At 36.4% G+C, this 19424-nt stretch overlaps 1 protein-coding gene and 1 long non-coding RNA gene across 3 annotated transcripts in view; both read right to left on the bottom strand.

The window, feature by feature from the left end:
- Positions 1–19424, bottom strand: part of PIP4K2A (phosphatidylinositol-5-phosphate 4-kinase type 2 alpha) — a 120642-nt gene that overhangs the window by 3486 nt on the left and 97732 nt on the right. Inside the window, exons 5-9 of one of the 2 annotated variants that reach the window (XM_061468286.1) lie at positions 17717–17863; positions 15054–15092; positions 5121–5234; positions 1656–1899; positions 577–680 (exon numbers count right to left, since the gene is read on the bottom strand). In XM_061468286.1, the coding sequence (XP_061324270.1) occupies positions 577–680; positions 1656–1899; positions 5121–5234; positions 15054–15092; positions 17717–17863 (648 nt within the window). The remainder of the gene's footprint in view (positions 1–576; positions 681–1655; positions 1900–5120; positions 5235–15053; positions 15093–17716; positions 17864–19424) is intronic. The other variant, XM_061468287.1, reaches the window with a different exon arrangement.
- On the bottom strand, positions 10762–15043 carry LOC133276930 (uncharacterized). The gene is made up of 2 exons (XR_009746056.1): positions 14851–15043; positions 10762–11162 (listed from the first exon to the last, which is right to left on the bottom strand). It is a non-coding gene; the product is annotated as an uncharacterized LOC133276930 (long non-coding RNA).

Here is a 19424-nt window from a genome sequence, read left to right as displayed (position 1 = left end):
TTTGGTGCCTGCTGATACGCAGCCATTTCAGTCAAAATAAAGAAATTCATGGCAAACAGATGCCTTCACTGAATGGTTCCCAAGTATTTAATATGTACATGATGCTTAATTTTGCAAATTGGACTATTTTTAAAGAAATTCTGTAAAGCTAAAGAATTAACTTTCAACAGGCTGTACCAAATAATAAAATCATCACTAGGGTCCTGCATCTGCAATAAGATTCACAACAGCTTTCACAGTGCTGTGTACAAATACAAACGTCTGGTGAACAGCTTTGTTTGCAAGAATAAGGTGTTTCTTACAAATTTAGGACAAAGTCCTAAAAAGGCATCTCACTAGAGTTCTGTATGGGTAAGAAAGCTATGTGTACAGCTGAAAAGTGAGTTCCACTCTCGGTATGTAACATGTAGTAGTTACTCTGTACTGTTGTATCACATATTTAACTAGAACAAAATTGAAAAAAAAAACCATTTCCCTTTTCACTGATTTCTTGAACTCTGCTGTATCAGTGCACTAAACAACAAAAATGCAAAAGTATAAATGGAATCAGAGGAAAAAAACAACCCAAATACTTACCCCATGCTTTACCGTTTTTGCAGCATGGGCAGCTTTCTTTTTTGCATCATAATGAGTAAGAATGTCAATAATGGCCATAAAGTATACTTCCTTCCTAGGTGCATCTGCAAATGGCAAGCACATGGCAGTAAGAATGACTTTTGAGACATCTTAATCATGAGTTCTTCTAACAAAGGCGACTTTATAAGGCTCAATCAGCAGCTAAGACAGGTTAACGTCAGTCAGAATCATAGATCTGTAAAGACCACAGGCTAAAGCTGTCCTTAACTGACTTTTAACTGCACTCATTTATAAGGCAAAATTCCACAAATGAGTGTAAAATAAACCACCAGCTTACAGCAATTATTGCTCACTTAAAGTTATGTGGATTTCATCTTCCTTTGTGGAAAAACTGTGAAGTTTCATATGAAAAGTAATGCTTCTGTGTCAACAAACATGATTGTGCATATTTTTTATTAATAAAAACATACATTTATCCATGTAAATGCTTAAGGAAAAAAAAAAGAAGAGAGAGCTTTCCTGTCTTGAACAGCCACAAGTACTTAGTTTTTACACATTAACACCAAATCTACTTTCAGGCTTCTTATGATGACTTTCTTAGCTGGAACACAGAAATCTGGCATGAGAGTGGGAATTTTCAAAAAGCAACCAAAAAAGTGAAATCTAACTTGGAATGCTGCTTTTCTAATTCTTTTTAAACTGTTTTCAATATTATCTGATCTGCTAGGAAAAGAACAGTTATGGATACTAGATTTCCTTGAAGGGATGAAAAAACCCATGAATTAACTGAGAAATGCTGTCTGTGAATAGCTAAGCCAGTATACAATTTGATAGTGTAGTAGGTGAATTATTTGACTGCATCCCCACACATCACAATATTTAGAAAATATGTTCGTAACAATGCTGAGCATTATAGGTACCTTCTGCTTTCTGCTGCCCCCCAAAGCAACATATTTCCTCTTTTGTAGAGTGAATTTGTATTTTGCAGTTTAACTTTACCTTTATGTGGTCATGAAGACTTTAGGATTCTGGTGCAAGAATCAAAACATGTTAACGTAAAAAAAATTATTACTGCTTACTTTCATGGGATTTTATTCCATAAACATCAATAGCTGGATCAAATTCCCCTGGAGCCAAAGGCAATGAGCTGTTCAGCGTATTTCCTGGACTGTCTGGAGGGGTTCCAATGGGGTGGGTCCCATCGCTTTCACCTTCCTCTTCTCCATCATTCTCTTCACACTCTACTTCTTCCTGTTCAGCTCTTTCAACATCATGAATTCCAACCAGCAAGCTGTAGTCCATGAGTTTTAACTGAGCAAGGAACTAGAAAGCGATAAGCAATTTATCAATATCACTGAAAAATCTAAGCTCCACTTATGAACAGGAGAAGTTACACAAAGATGTCATGAGTTGAAAAAAACCAGGCACTTTTAAGGAAAAGCAAAAGGGAGGATTAAGTGATACAGCTATCAGAGAGATACTTGAATTTGTTAAGATGTAGTAACAGCACACAGGTCACTTGCAACTTATATTCCAAAAGAGATGTAGCCCACTCCCTCAAAATCTTCAGGGAAAAGAATCACTTTTCCTGTAGTGAGGACCAACGCCTGTGCGAGCCAATGACTACCATGCCTGTTTAATGTTTACCTTAAGGCATCTTGTCACCACACAACTTCCAGATCAGTGTTTGCCATCAGGTGTGTGGCGTGCTACAACCTGGTGCTAAATCTGCCCCCTCACTTCCTTCTAAGCCTTATTAAAGAATCATGAAAGAGTGTTTAAATATTCTTGCAGTGGAAAGTAGTGAAGTTTTACACCACGAAGATGTGGAATGATGATACGTTGTCTTCACTTACAATTTAAGGCTCACAATTTAAAATCAGGTAAGCAAAACATGAATATGAATGAAAGGGTGGTTTTGAATCAAGGTTGAGGATGGGAGTTCTTAGAAAACTGAACGATGAATACATTTTATGTTTAGACAAGTGTTACTTTAGTTGATGGGAACAGAGTAATGCAGAAAGCTAAGAAAGAAGGAAGGAAATAAGGAAGGTATAAAAGCATGAAGATGGGTAAACAGTTCAAGGGGGTGAGAGGTAGGAAGGGCAAAGCTGTGCTGCAGCCTAAAAGCAATACTGTGATTTTAAACTTGTGGAGCCCTTACTTATGGTATGCAGAGAAAAATCCTGAAAATACAAATCATTTCAATTTTGAGAAACTCTAAATGGATATAAAAAGGAAGTTAGAGCAGACCAAAGAAAGGAATTAAGCTAGACTTTGGAATAGTGATGGTGATGAAAGAGATCACCATAAAATACTAAGAAATGAAAAACTACAGTTTGTCAAAATCCTGATTCTGAGAAAAGGAATCAGAGATAACAAAGTGACTACAAAGTCAAGTGCCAGAAAGAATACTGTGAGATTAAGAAGAGGTTTTAAGAAGAAAGAAGAAATTGGTTTCTAATAATTTCAATGTAATAAATCAGAAGACTCTTCACAAGACTAGAAGAGATCCAAGTTTGAAGAGATGATGTACAATGATATACACAAGAAGAACAGATGACAAAGGCGATGGAGTGGAAGGACTCCAGGCGCATCATTAGGCACTTGATAAATACCGAGAGAGACAGGAGAAAAAATCTACCCATAATCATACAAAAAACGCACTGAACAGAACAGACTCTTGGGAAAAAGAGTGAACTACAAATTAGAAGAGAATGGCTCTTCTGTTGACAGAAAAAAAGACTTGGGGAGATCAGCACAAGGAAAAGGTCATCTGATTTAAAATGGAAAAAAATGCCCTTAATATGCTTTTTCTCAGGATATTTTCAGTGGAATGAGGAGGCAGAAAAATAGATGAGGACATCAAAACAGCAGTAATAGATATCTGTTTGAACACAAAGAAGGGGACGTAAACTCAGTGATCAGAGAAATATAGAAACAAACTTAATGACAAACAAGAACTCATATAAGGTCATATGATTTGGCATACTACTGCATAATATGCTTAACCATAAATACTGTGTGCTAAGATAATCACATGCTAAGTGTTGTGCATTTCGTTGTAGTGAAATGTGTTTAAACGTTGGGTACAAAGTGTATATTATCAGTTACCTAACAAGGGCAGAAGAAGCAATAAAAGAAACACAAGGTTAAAGAACAGCTTGCTATTGTGAAAATCAAGTGCCAGATCCCTTCACAATAGTGGTTTACATGGCTATTTAACAATGCTGTATAAATTTCAAGCCCATAAAAAGACAGCCTCTCAGGACATGATCTGGAGTCTGCCATTATATTCACAACCTAGTAAATGATGAAGATGAGACACACTTTCTGGGGTAATAAAGCTATCTTCCACATGCCTTGCACATACTTAAAATATTGTCTGCAACCTGCTTACCATAAAAGCATTATTTAGCAACAGCAGTACATGTTAAAAGAACACAAAACTTTAACCCAAATGAACTCGTCTCTAGAGCTGTGACATCAGTAGAGCAGTTTTCCAGCACAGTATTTTAAATATAAAATAAACACACATTGATATTTCACAAAATATTTATGTTTTAATAATTATCATCACCATACATTTCTCATTGTCACTATCATGGGAAATTAGATTTCCTTAAAAGCAAATTACTGGTTAGAGTTACAGTACTTTTTTTTGTGCAGCTAGTGAGATGCAGCTCTGAAGAACTGCACAAGTAGATTCACAGAGACAATTTTGATATTGATAGCTGAAAGGCTCATCAAGTCACAGACACATTCTGGTCTCTTCCAAGAAAAACCCACCAGATTTTAGGCTTTGGGTATAAGGGCTGCAAAATATTTTGTTTAGTGACAGCATTTTCAGTGATAGTATTTTCCGTGATGGAAATTTCAAGCTGTGTGAACTAGTTAGCCCAATATCTATTTTCATTTGCTGAACTAAAGAAGTTATAAGAAAATATTACATTAAATTCATATATTAAAACTTTTTTATTACTGATTATATTCAGTCAATTACAAATTTATATGAAAGACTATGCTAAATCAATGATTCCAACTGCTATACGCAAATTACCGAAGCACTATACTCTTATGATACTAAAGGTGATTTAAAACTGAATCAGTAATATGAAACAAATGGAACGTGTAAGGCTGTAAGTGGGGATGATACATCTTCTATCTTGGACTACAGTCCATATGTGGCCTCAGCTCTGGTGCACCTCCACCTGTAAAACACAACTAACAATACTCACCTATTTCTTGTGGGCATTTGGAAGTACTAGGCCTGTAAAGCACCTAAGTACTAAGAAGCACCATCATTTTAACATCACATCATCAAGGCAGGAACAATGGCAACCAGCTATGGCAGCAAGCCATTTATCACATCAGCAAAAGCAGTGATCAACTCCTGAAAGTTTAAATTGTGTTTCATTTAAAACAGTCAGCGCTTACAGTTCCATAAACAAGTTTTCATTAATAAAATACAGGGACAATTTCCTGGGATATCTGTAATCTGCCACACATTTTAATCACGTGTAACTGAATAGGCAGAGTCTCACCTCAACATCCTTTTTGAGTTTCTCAAGGAACATCTTTTTGTTATTCTCATCAATATGAATCTTCTGGCCATCGTTGATGAAATCATTGTCTTTGAATGTCGGCAGCTCTTTGGCCTAAAATAAACCAAACTCCTATGAGAGCAAGATCACAAAGAGGAGCACAGTAAAGCTGCTGGCCCAGTGTGGCACTTTTGGAGCTCGCCTGAGCCAGACAGGATACCGCTGAGCCACATCTCTGGGGAAAGCAGAGGCACCCAGCTCCCCGTGCTGCAATCACAGAGCCCTTTCCTTAGTTTATTCCTCCTGTAAATGGCCTAGAAGGTAGTAGTTTACTGGTCATGCAACAAATATAGCCAAGACAAAATCTCCAACTCAGTACTTGATTTGCATCAAACCTTGATTTGCACTGAATTTCTTGCAAGATGTCATTTGTCAAAGTGACCACAAGTGAAGCTGAAACACAGTCTATACCTCATAGGAAAGTGCTTGCATCAGATCTTACACATGAAGTCAGACTGGATTACATTTTACATAGCTACTGTGAATGTTTGAAAGCGCCTAATACCAAATAATTATTTGAAAGCATTGAGTGAACATGAATTATGAAATGCTGCTTAAAAGGGGCAAATGTCAAAGAAAACCACTGCCTTTCAAATACGTAATTAAATATTCTTGATGTTGAAGCATTAGTTGATTAGCTTCATCTTTAACTCTCCCATGAAGTGATTTGCAACAGCATTAAAGAAAAGCCAGATAGAGTAACCGCAAGATTCAGTATTAAGACCTCTCAAATGGGCTCTGTTTTCAAAGGGCAGTGACTGGAAGTTTACTTAAAAAAACCCAGCAAGTCAACAAACAAAAGAGCAGCTCCTTCAGGGTATTCAGTCAAGTAAACTAGAAGTAATAGTAGCTTCTGCAACCAGAGCCTTTAAAAAAATTGGCTTATTAAGAGGAATGAACAACCTCTCTCCCTGCCCCCTGCCTTTAATCAATAGTAGGGAAGAAAAGGTTTCCTTTACAAAAAAAAGTTGCAAAACAACCAAGTGCTGCAACCCTCAATGACCATGTATTTTGAATAAAATAATTTCCTCTTAATCCGAAAGTCTTTATGGTAGGAATAAAAAGCAGCTAACATCAGCCTACTGGAATGTCCCCCATCAGTTTAACTAGTCATACATAGCTTATAACCATAATGGAGAGGGTATTTTTCACAAAGCTTGTTTTCTTCCTACAACACAGTAAGGAAACTAATCTCAGAGGTTCTTCGCTCTGCTCCAAAATGTACATATTGGAAAGCACAGCATTAAAATGTGAGCATCACAGCAGACCCTGATATGCCCTCACAGATCTTCACAGTGGCCAAAAGTTCTTTTTGCTGTTGGGCTGTGCACAGAATTAGCTGAAATACTCAGTTCCCTAACCAAATTTATTTTTTGGACCTGGAATTTGTGAATTGTTCAAGATCCCACTGCTTTTGTTTAGAAAAATGACCCTTCTCTTCCAATAACTGCTTCTCAAAACCACTTAAACAATTGGTAACATGTTAATAGTTATGAATGCATGTTAAATCCATTGCATCCTGACAGCTACGAACTCTGGGAAAAAAAAGCAAGGTCCTAGACTGGACCTATTTTTAGGTTACTACTGAATTATTACTGGGCTGCATCTAGAAAATTCTGATATACTAAATTATCCTCTAATAGAGATCCTCTATTTTAATTTAAAATAAAAGGAAAAACCCCCCAAGTAGCTGAGATGGAGCTACAACCATTCACCCATACCAGAATCCTTTCAGAAAGGATTCACCCAGCAGCGCTTTGCCACTTCACTTAGACAACACTAGAAACTTCTTGAAGTGATGATGAACTGTTTACTACTGCACAGTGTGCATCGATTTTCTTTCTGGCCTACTTGGTAAGTGGTTTAGGATGAAAATGAGTATGGGAAACATCAGATAAGCATTCCAGACTAACATCTGCAGAGATTATACCACAGAATTGAGCAAACTGTCCCATAGATATAGGCTAATTCTGCAGAGGCGGGACTGTGGATCCAGGGATGTTGCCAACGCTAGAGGATGGAATCCAGTGCGTGGGATGCTTAAGAATGGAGAGGAGATTTGGATGAATTAATTTAAGATGAAACAATAATGAATGCAAGAATGCAGGAAACCAAGCTCCCTTCATTTCTAGCCAAAGTCACACCCCCCCCCCTCCAAAACCTCCGATTATCTTTCCACCTAGTATATCCAAGTTATTTATTAAACTAGGCAGAGTTTTTTTAACAAATCCATTAACACTGACACCCCCCCCCCCCCCCCCCCCATATTAATGCTGTTTAAAGCTGAAGGGCAAGTAAAGAGGAAGGATGTGCTTGTGGTTAAGATGCTGAGATGCAGGTTCATCTCTACGCTCTGCCACAGACTTCCTGCACAGCAGGACATCAGCCAGTCAGAACTGGTGGGTGGTGGGAGGGGGAAGCATGCTTCTCCACTGAAGACAGTCCTACCTTTAGTAAAAATAAACATAAATGACAAGCAATGTCCTTTTTTTGGTCAATGCTAGAGCTAGTAAGGCAGTTGTGCCATACTCCACTTTAACCTTGTTTCTAATCTATTTTTAATAGCAGTGAGCTAGCAAAGCTGACACAGCTGCATTTCTTGTCTGCCATCACAAGACTGAAAGGGGTAGTCCCAACAACATTCAGGGCCGTGAATCAGCTCTCCCCAAAAGCCACTCTTCACTGCCTCATGTGCAGGTTCCCCCAGTCCTCAGTACTCCCTCTGAGAACTTTTATGTGAGGTCATTTTTCTTCACCCAAATGCCCATAGCTGCGAAGACTTGGCAAGGGCAGAACTGCATAAATTAAAAGCCAGAACCAAGGAGGTATGGTAAGAAAAAGGAAAAAGCAGTGGGCCCCATATGAGAAAATGAAGCTAAAAAGCTACGTGCCAGTGGCTGCCCTCACCACATCATTCGTGTGATGCTTTCCAGCCTGTTCTCTTCCCTTTTACTAGGTATTATTAGACAAAGAGTGTTTTTTTTTTGATGTGCTAGGTGATACCATTCTATTTATTTAAAGCTGTAGAATATTAGAAGCCCCAGGAGACTGCTGCAGTCTCAAACATTACTAACAGCCAGCACTAGTAGTGATTCTAGTAGTACTTTAACAGAAAGTCATGTCTTCAAATTGATCTGTGAATTTAGGAATTAAAAACTATGAAATATGCAGCTAGGAGGGGCTCTTGTAGTTACTTAAAATTAATAATATATGTGTTCATGTTGAAAAATCCTAAGATGCACATTTTCTTCTTATGCACTGAAATAAATAAATACAAATAAAACCACATTGTAGCAGTTTAAAACACTGTCTGAACGAAAAAAAATTGAGACTTTGCTTTAATGAAATAATTGATGCGGTTAATTTTTAATGAAGTCTCAAATATTTCCAATGAAGCAAAATCCTTGTTGGAAAAAGATTCTCCTAGAATGTAATTCATTAGAAGGAACATATTAGTATCATTAAAGAACTAAATATTTTAAGAGCTGCGCAGGAGATGAACATCAAACTAATTCCACTAAATTAATAATACATTTTCTTTCTAAACCATCTCCCCATCGTTTTTAATTTCCTACTTACAGATGCAAGAAAGGCACAAGAGATTGTACAAATATAAAGTATTTATTTATTAAAAAAGCATGTTATTATTGCACACTTCAGGTTTGTGTTCCAAAGTTTGCCACGGTCACAGAGAATTTTAACGGCAGGAAGATTGCACTACCTTTGAAAAGGGTGAAAAGCAATAAAGATTGCTTAGACTAAGATGACAGAATGTGTAAAGTCTGATTGAAAACTAAAATCATGATTAAACAGCTCACTCACATTGTTTCTCTTGGGAAAAAAAAAGATCTCAAAAACTAAGAACCAGGTGAAGTTTTATTTCTACATGAACAAGGAAATAGTTCTTCCAGATTTCTTAGCGCACCTCAATTCAGCAGCCTATCCTAATGTGCTGACTGAATATTGAGATTTTTTTTTTTTTTTTCCAAAGGGTTTTTTTGTGCATCATAACTAAAAATAATGATCATGGCCAACACTAATGTTGACAAGCTTGCTAAACCAGCTATAGGGCAGTTACGTATTAGAGTAAGTCTTAGACTAAAAAAGGAAAAGACTAATTGTCTTCACAACCTGGCAGCAATTTCTCACCTAACAAAAGCAAAGATCAGGTTGTAGGAGAAATCTTGCACAGCAGTCTTATTGTTTGTTCGGAACTAGGTACAGGTCACATTATTCACACACCTAATCATGGCAAAATTTGGCTTACAGTTTATAACTTTTGAGAACAGTATAAAACATCTGCCAAGAGTGGAGTTCCACACCTCAGGCTTCTTTTCACAGCAAATGGCTCCCATAATTATAAGGAAAAAAAAAGGTGTAAGTTAGATCAACTTTAGTCTGATTGGGCTCACGGGCATATACGGGAGGCAGGATTTTCTAAAAAAGGCATACAAAGCTAAATACAGTTTGCAGTATTTTGGCACAGGTGATTTTGAACTGAATCCACAAGATCCACAAGATGGAAGAGTACTGGAGCTTTCTTTGGAAGGCTGAAGACTGCTGCTTCTTCCCCCCAGCCGTTAGGGAATCTGGGCCCAAATCTTTGTTGTACAGTTTGTCTTGTCCTAGACAGGAGTTTCTAATCAAGTGAGGGCCTGCTGCTCCACTTGGCATCACAAGACTGTAAATGGCAATGGAAATAGAGCCGTAACCCCAAAATGGGGTTTCAGGGAACACCGGAATGGTTTTCGCCAGTGGAACAGCCATTTTTGTAGGACAAAAAAAAGTTGTGCAGGACCTTGTAGACAGATTAGGAATTCAAGCATGTACCAAAATAGTAACTATACATCTTTTCAATGCTTAGGGAAGTGCACCTCGAGTTATCCCTAGGGTTAATGCCTTCCTGCTGCAAAATGAGCATGCAACATATAAAATTCAAGACAATGTTCCCCATCTCTTTAAAAAAAAATTCTTTTAACATATGGAAAACCGACTTTCAAACAAAAAAAAGCCAATCCCCCCCAAATAAAACCAAACACTCAAACAACCCAAATAAAACCAAACCGCTCAAACAACCCTCCACAGCCACCCCCCTCCAAAGGCAAACTAGTGATTTTTTTTGAAAAATAATAATCGGATTGGTGTCAAGTGAGGGCTGAAATAAGAATTTTAACTCTGAATGTCTGTTCCTATCTTTCTGATGTACTGTACTGCAGTGTTTTGAAAGTTACAATCTCTGTACATGCAACCTCGAGATTAATTTCACAAAGAAACCTAAGACATGTTTCACATGCCTGCTGGGTGAGGTCAGCACATGAAGAGGACTGAAATTACTAAAAGTAAAGAAAATGCTGTTCCGAAATTAGCAACTTGAAAACAGCAGGAAAAAAATAGCTCAGATTTTGGGATGATCCGCTACCTCGAATGAAATTTTAACTACTGACATCAAAAGAAAAAAACTAGTTAAAGACTGAATAATCTTGTTACTATGCTCCTATTCTAAAAGCTTGCTTTCTTTAGCCACAACTATTCTCTCAGAAATCAGTTAATTACTATATGTTGCATTATGTGAAGGAGAAAGTAAAGGTAAGAAGTGATTTATTACATGTAGCAGCATCTTCAGTTCTAATTCTCAGAGTAAGTTATTCTAAGTGTAACATAGTGTCAACGATGACAATCTCTCCAAAAATGAACTTCAATAGAGACTTCTTTGTTCGAATGTATTTACTGTAATTTTTCTGTATTTAAACTTATTTATGAAATGACAAATACCACAGAGGGGGCAACACAACCAGTTTTAGATTAATTTAAAAACATGTAATAAAATCTGAAATTGCTCAAGGATGAAAAATGGTGGGCTTTAGTTCAGTTAGGTTTCAGTCTTCTTCAAATTTCCTTCCAAACTGCTCACTCACAAGCAACATGCTTAAGTTCTTTGTAAGTACAAGTAGACTCAGCTGTAACTGCTAATTCGATGTTGTCCTGCAAAGTACAGCATAATTGTGAGCAGGCAGACCACCAGGGGAGTTCTGCATTATCCTGCTTTCACTTAAGAGGGCAAAATTGTCCAAGGAATGAATAGAAAATGCCCACTATTAAAATAATAAAAATAAAGAAACTAAAGAGAACTAAAGAAAGAAAGAAAAAAAAGAGCAGCTGTCAGAATTTGACAACTGTTGAAACACACTGTTCTTTTAAAATTCAAGACATCTGTAAGTGCATGTTATGATACTTGTTGCCAAGAAAGTGATGCCTTTATTACTAAAAATATCACTTATAATGTAAATGAGAGGAGTTGTGTATTAAGGTGAAATCTAAGGGATGGAGATTGCATCCGCACTGATTATCACAAAAGACTGAAATGAGAGTTTCAGACTTCCTTATCAATGTTAGGATATTAAACAGCTGAAGACAGTCAAACAGGAAATAAACTGAAAAGAGGACAAAAAAGTAACATTCTCAAAGTCATTCCAGCCAGCTTTTCTTCCTAAAAACCTGATCTTTAAAAAACCTCTTTGTATGCTAACACCTATTTTACACACAAAACTAAAGTAGAAAAATATTTTTCTTGGTTTCTTATTTTATAATCCATTAAATCTTTCTGCATAATTGCTTCTTCTTTATTAACTGAATAAATGATGAAAGAGTAGTTTGACAGGGAAAAGAATCAATAATGTCATAATTTTAGTCAAGCTTGCCATTTCAAAGTAATGTATCTAAAACCTGCAGTCTGCACTGGAATGTGACTGAAAGACTTGCTCTTCTGTTTTCTGACTTCTTCAGCTTTAAAAGAAGCTTACATATTATGCTTGATATTCTGAAAACCATTTGATTACTTGAACATTGGCATTTGAAATTAAATATGAATTACTTAAAAGCCTATTAAAAATTACCACATTACCAGACATTTTAGCCATACATTTTAGCACCAAAAGCTTCCTGTCTTTCATTACCTTCCTGTTTTTCAGATGTGAATAGCAGTGGGTACATTTACTTGAGTAATTAAATAATGCCATTAATTGAAATCCTATTATTATTAATGGCATTTCAGGGTGATATTAATGAATTGATGATTTAACTTGCCTCTGGCTAAAAAGTAGCTAGTAAGTTACTACACCAGCTAGTATTTGAGGTTGTCTGGTTTTGTTTAAGCACTCAGAGCAATTTCTTCTGACATAGGAGATGCCAAAGTATCGTTAGACCATTTCCCATAATGCCATCTTCCCCTCCCCCTCCCCCCAAAATCCTTTACTTTTGACTTTTCAGGCTAAATTTTTTCAGGCATTTTAACATCTTTAAGATTTCTGTGGGAATCTCAAGCCAGACAACAAACAAGAAGTCTGAAATAGCGACACCTACATAAGGAAAAATGGAAGTGAAAACAACATGCGATAGGACTCTCACTTGCGGGTTACAAATAATGGATCATTTACATACTTCTGTCAACACAGTCCTCAAGGTCCTGAAATTAGTGCCACATGTGCAGAGACATATCCCATGAGAGTTTCAAAACAAACTTTCCTTGTTGATTCATATAAATATATAAAGCCCTTTTAAGCAAGCTTAAACTCTGTGTCTTAAGAACACTTGAGTACTTCAAATGCAGTTCTAGTGCCTACTGCAGTTTTAGATCACAGTGACAATGAATGTTTCAAACACCTACAACACAGACACGGGGTAGCGTGTTCTTTTGACCCTTTCAAATCAAACAGCAGACTACAAAACTTAGACAAAACCCATGTAATAAGCAAAATATTATTTTCCCCTTGCTTAAATCCCTAGCAGTCTGTCTTAAAGTGTTTGTAAAATGTGGTTCCCTCTATCAGCTTAGAAGCCTACCCAATTAATTCCCTTTCTTAGAAATGTTTGTGCTGAGTGCTAGCTTGTGGCTCCTCTGCTGCACTGCATTAGCATTTGAGGGGAACAATGAGTAACAGAAGGCTGTTCTAACAGCCTCAGATTGTCTGCTTACAACAGCAGTAAGTTTAGTGCAGTTCTGCCTCCAAGAAATCGAATTCCTTTGAAAAGAAATTAATGTGTGAGATTTAAAATAGCAGAAGAAGAATTTGGGGGACTAGGGCTGTTTTTATATTTCTTTCACAGAAGTACTCAAAATAAAAGGGAGGGACTAGATGTGTTGAATTTGATAGGAATTTTTGTTATTTGCCTTACTGAAGTTATGGTTTCACATTAAATTTACAGAATTGTTGTACACAGTTATATAAAACTACACAACTTAGCTATAAAAAAGTTCAACAGTAATTCTGCCAGGAACTTACATGGGAACAAAATCAAGGCACTGATTCTTTGAGGTTCTCACTCAATGTGTCTATAGTATGCGTGTACTATTATTAAACTATTTGTAATAATATAAATATAAATATATTATCATAAGATATAGTCCTAAAAAGGGCCAAACCCACTGCACTAAATATCTGTACGGTATCAGCTCCTCTATAGCTGAATATATGAAGTATTCTTATGTTACTATCCCAAGCATTAGTTTTGCAATCTGCATTAGTCCCATCCAAGTAATCTGTCCTCTTAATTAGTACTGAATTATTTTAGTAATAACCAACAGAGGTTTTCAATGACATCAGGTATCATTTAGGAGACACTGAAGGAGTTAATCCCTCTGTTTTAAAAACGTTAAAGAGTTGTGTTACTGACCAAGAACAAAACTAGACCACAAGAAAAGAATAGAGAGCATTCAAGACGTGATCTCGAGGGCCCGCTACAGCAAAAGAGAGCTAATGCTGACTATTATAACTGCAGTTGGCATTTGGGACATGGTAGTTGCCTAATGCTGGAAGAAGGTCATACCTCAGGACAAAGTGGAAAAACCTGGCAGTTCTTCATGCAGCAATAACTGTAGGGCTGACAGCTGCTGCACGTCCCTTACTCCTTAGTGCAGTTGTGTGGTATGTAGAAGACTAAGAGAGGCAGGCATGGTCCGTCTAATGCTTAGGAGAAAAACAAATTATCTGGATGACATTTGGGGACAACACAAAATGAAGTCTTTTAAGTGAATTGCTGAATGCTCATGCTAATTCAGAAGGCATGTGCTTGGAAAAATTAAGAAAATAAGGGTCATAGGTTCCTAGACTTCACCCCAAATTTGGAAATCTAAAGAAGTCTTAGATAATGGAGACTATGTTCCACCTTCAATTATCTTCAGAATCTCTATAAAAACCTCTCCTGAAATGCCATCAGGCTATTTCAATGAAACCTCAATGAAATGTTGATTTTGAGAGCACTAAATTTTCCAAATGAACTGAAGTTATAGATGGAGAAAAATAAAATGATTAATTTCCTTTTAGAGCAAAGTTTCAGCTCATAATTTGACGGAGACTGCCTCTCATAGCTACATGCACATCTAAGCCTTTCAGTGACTTGCTCATTTGTATGAGCTTTATGTACCCAAAGGTTCTCAAATTTCAAGGTTTGGTTCATGCTTGCATTCACTTTAGAAGTGGTGCCAAGTCACATAATTCCAATAACTGACATGGAGTATCCATGTATCTTAATGTTAAAGAGCAAGAGAAAGAAGATGAAGAAGCAGGAGGGAAGAGAAGAAGGTCCTGATGTTTTCCTACCACAGGGCAGGCCCTGAAGAAACTAAGAGAAGAGAAAAAATGAAAAGGAGGAGGTACAGGATTGGCTCACTTACCTCTGAAATCTCAACACCATTGCAAACCAATATTCAAAGGTCTGCAGAAACCAGAGGAAAAATAAAGGAGGGAATAAGGCAGAAATCAAGAGGGGAGAATATGACAGAAAACAAAGAAAACGGGCAGAACAGCACTGGTTATGTTTGTCCTGAGACTAGCTAGCAGGTTAGATAACTGAAAAAGAAACAGAAATGCACCATACCTTTTCTTTGTCACTGGCTTCTCGAGCCACAGTAGAGCCCTGAAACAGAAAAAATGGATCTAAAAATGTGCATATGTCAGAAACTAATTTGAAAATGTTACGATAACAGCTGAAAAAGTGGATGAACTGCATCCTTCTGAACTTGAGAGCTGTTTTAAAGAAAGGTGATACAGTACGTAGAATGCTCAGGGCCGCTGAACTGCTGCAATCATTTGAAGAAGATGTATCATGAGAGAAGAAAGATGCATTAAATCCTCAAGTGATCTACATCTATTGTCCTCCTGACTGCTGCAGCTTCTTACTCATGTCTCATTCTCATTTTGAGACTATCACCCTGGAAGTTCAGTTTGCTGGGTGGACTTCTCATATTTCCATGCCAATTTAGCTGTATGGTCATGGAATAGCCTATTCTATATAACTATTTGGACATATGTAATACACATTTGAAAAGGATGTCACACAGTATAAACACACACAAATACTTAAAAGATCACAAACAAGAACAAAGCACCTCACAGCAACATGAAGTTAAGAGATGAGACCAACTGCAAATTCACAAGATTTACAGTGCTTCCCAAAGACATTTTGGATATGTAACTTTTTTTTAAAAAAAAGCTAAAATTAGTAGTTTTCTGAGTAAGCTGGAGGTGACAAAAAAAAAAAAAAAAAGGCTGTATATATTTCCTTGCAAATTTCTTGGAGCAGGACCACACCTTTAAGTACCCAGCATTCATCACATAATAACACTGGAAGAAATAATAACAAGAAACATGATAATTGGACATTGAAAGATGGGTAAATTAACTCCATTGCTTGTTGGAAGGTGTAAAGAAATGCTGGAGTGGAGTCATAATAAAGAATGTGAGGATTCCCAACCACATAATTTTATATGATGTTTTACTCTGTTTGGGGAGAGAAACTTAGAAAGGATGGAGAAAAAAGATAATTGGGTTCGTCTCAGTTACTATGTATGGTCCCACAAGCAGGGCTTTTGTTGCATTACACTGTTAACTGAAAGCCTAGTAAAAGTCTGACGTTTTAGTTTACTGATAGTACACCTTTTATACTGTATTCTGTGCTGCTCCAACAGATCACTTGAATGACTACTGGGTCCAAAAAAAGATCAGCTGAAAGCCAAACTGGAGGAAAAAAAGTGGATCTACAATAGCAAAAAATTAGGGAGATTGACAAATTTGACATTGAAGTAATTTTAATAAAATGCCTCAGTAGCCAGAAAAATACCTTTGAAATCCTATGCTGATTTGTGATCTCTTCTTCTTAGTATCTACACAAGTGAAGACTTGTGCTACAAATGAGCTCTAAGCTGGTGTCAAAAATATTCACATACGAAAGGACTCTGAACCTACAATTGCAGATGCTGTGGTAATGGAAATCAAGAAAAAGTGTCTTTTATAATATATGCAGTGTCACTATAAATCTGCTCAGTGAAGGCTCTTTGAAGAATGATAAGGTATTGATGCTAAATGTAAATTGAAAGAGAAGTTTATCTTTAAAGCAATTCTGTCCAGCTGGACAAATTGAATAGAGTACAAAAGCATTCAGAGAGGTAAATAAGAGTTGTTGACAACAATGCTAAGAATATATTGTATATCACTTACATTACTTTCTGTTATGCTTTTGTCCCTTTTTTTACTGCATGATGATGCTCTACAACACATACAGTTCACTCAAATTAAAAAAGTATCTTTCTCAGGTGAGCTCTGCTGCCAATAATGCTAAATATTAACCAGTCAATTGTTGACAATCTCGAAATCAGTTCTTAAAAATCATGTTCAGCCAACTACCTGACCAGTTGCTTGGTAGTTGCAAGGCAGATACTTGAGAGTAGGAAAGGATACTGCAGCATGTAGCATTACAAATATTTTAATCTAGAATGCTAAATAACCATCTTAAAACAAGTTTGCAAATGCACTTAGTAGTTCAATGCATAGAAATTATATGTATTAGAAAGAATTAGTTTTCTAAGGGGAAACTTTATGGATGAAATAAAAATATAATCCCTCAGGTAGAAAGACCAAGACTTGTATTTTGGGCATGCGTTGTAAGCACTGTGTACTAACTACTGGCAAAATTACAATAAGCAGATAAATCTTCTGAAGCAAAACTAAAACACAAAAAAGCAAGAGAAATTTTGTGGGTTATTTTTTTTTAAGAACCTCTTTTTTACTTGAATTATTTTTAAAATATAGGACAAAATATGAAGCTTTTGTACTAGTGATGTTCTTTATTAGTAGCATTTTGTTGGTTTAAATGATGATGATAATTTGGTTGTTTTATAAAAGCCCTCTGCAGAATCAGCTCTGGCTTTCCATAATGTTGATAAAAACCTATGGGAAGTAGAATTATTATTCCACTTGCATGAAGGGTTTTACCTTTAACCTTTAGCTACATTTAACAAACATACCTGGTTAAAATGGTCCATTTAAACATGCACAATACAAATATACTCGTATAATTTCTATAAAACTATCCTTCAATTTTTCTAGTAGATGCAGAAGTAAACCAGTTAATCGGGGCTCCTACATAAAACAGTTTTAATTCACTAAAATTCCAAGCAATATTCAAGCATCCGCATAATCTAACAATTATAGTAAAGATTTTCAACTAGTTTGTCAGTTAATGCATCAGCAGTTATTTCTCACCTTTAAGTCGTATTTTCTATAAACAGATAAACGATGGCTGAACACGTTTCTTGTAACAACCATATATACTTCAACTCCATCAACAGTAAGCCGGTACATGCCCAAAAACTGGGGAAGAAGTGTGTTCCCATGACACTCCACAATAAACTGCAGGAGCAAATGAAAAAAAACAAACAAAACAGAAATGATGGATACAGATTATTTTATATATATATATATATATATATATATATATATATATATATTCAAATATAAACCACCCAGAAACAAAATATACATTGAATATACACTTGTGCGGAAACAAACCTTAAAAAAAACATGCCAAAACAACCCCCTTAATCAGGAAGTTATCCTCCTTTCAGTCCATGGTTTAAAAATTAAAATCTTGAAGTGCTTAATTTATATCCCTTCATGTCTGTAGACAATCTCATAGAAAGAGCAGGCTCCATTTGATAGACCTTTCCACTTTTCTGGTCCAAAAAGCACACTTAATGCAGATAACATTTAGTACTGATATAAAAAACCCAAAGACATTTCTGAACATCATACCGCTGCATTTGGTACTATGTTGTCCCAGATTATATTTAATTTGTATGTTTCCCCATTCTCAATGTTTATTATGATGAACATTTATGGTGCTGTCACCAGCAAGGTTTATTATTTCTTATCACCAACTTTCTGCTAGCTCCTATGGGATGGTTACATTTCAGGGTCAATGGAGTTGAGCATGAAGCGCAAGATCCCTGCATTTGATTATTTACGTATCATTATGTTTCCTTAAAGTCACCATATTCCATTACAAATGGGCTATTAACCTTGACAAGATTTGCCACCTGTACTCAAAACCTGTCTTTTTGTTGTTTTTTTTTTTTTTATCACTCGCCTTACAACTAATAGTTTGAATTCCTATTGGAAAGACCACAGGAGGAAGCAGAAAAAGTACAGACTACAGTGATGATGAAAACTATTGCAGGATGAATATTTATTCCCAGAATAAAAATGCCCATACTGTATTAATCCTAAAACCAGCTCTACCATATCCACTCATATTTCATGGAACCAAGGAGAAGTTAAGCCACAACGATGCAAACCAGAAAAGGACTCACCAGCTTTCTTCTTTCTGTTATTACCAAGTCTCAAACAGAGGAACTTGGAGAAAGTTTAAAAATTCAAGCCTCAAACAGGAAACATGACAACTAACCAAAGTCAGCTTCAAATATCTGCTGCATACTGAAGCTGCTGTGTCTTTTGTGCCAGAGTGACCTGGTTATTAAAAACACATTATTCTAAAACACAGGAAACTTTCAAACAAGTTAACTGAGTAAGCCACATGAATTGTTTAAAGAAGTGGTTACTATTTGGTAAGAAATAATATAACAAAGCTCTTAGAACCCTGGAGATTTTGCAATTTTGGGATCCTCTGCTAACTTTAAGGAATTTCACTAACTTTATACTGGAATCTACATATATCACACCCAGACTTTCATTTTTCAAATGTCAAAATAAAACCAGAAAGATTTAAGAGTCCTGAAAACAATCCTTTCCAACAAGAAACAAAGGGAATGAACAAAGATGGAAACCGTTAACTGTGAATTGAACATCATTTTGACCAGCAACTCTGTAACACGAGCTCTGTTGAATGTTGGTGGCACAGTCTGGTCTGTAATGCTCCTTTCTGTCTGCCCTGTGGCTGTACTGGAGGTTACAA

The sequence above is a fragment of the Pezoporus flaviventris genome, unplaced genomic scaffold (assembly GCF_033815535.1).
Source record: "Pezoporus flaviventris isolate CSIRO_AGI_PZ_B2104156 unplaced genomic scaffold, CSIRO_AGI_Pfla_v1 ptg000047l, whole genome shotgun sequence".
In the NCBI taxonomy this organism is placed as follows: Eukaryota; Metazoa; Chordata; class Aves; order Psittaciformes; family Psittacidae; genus Pezoporus; species Pezoporus flaviventris.
This window is presented reverse-complemented; position numbering and strand designations above follow the sequence as displayed.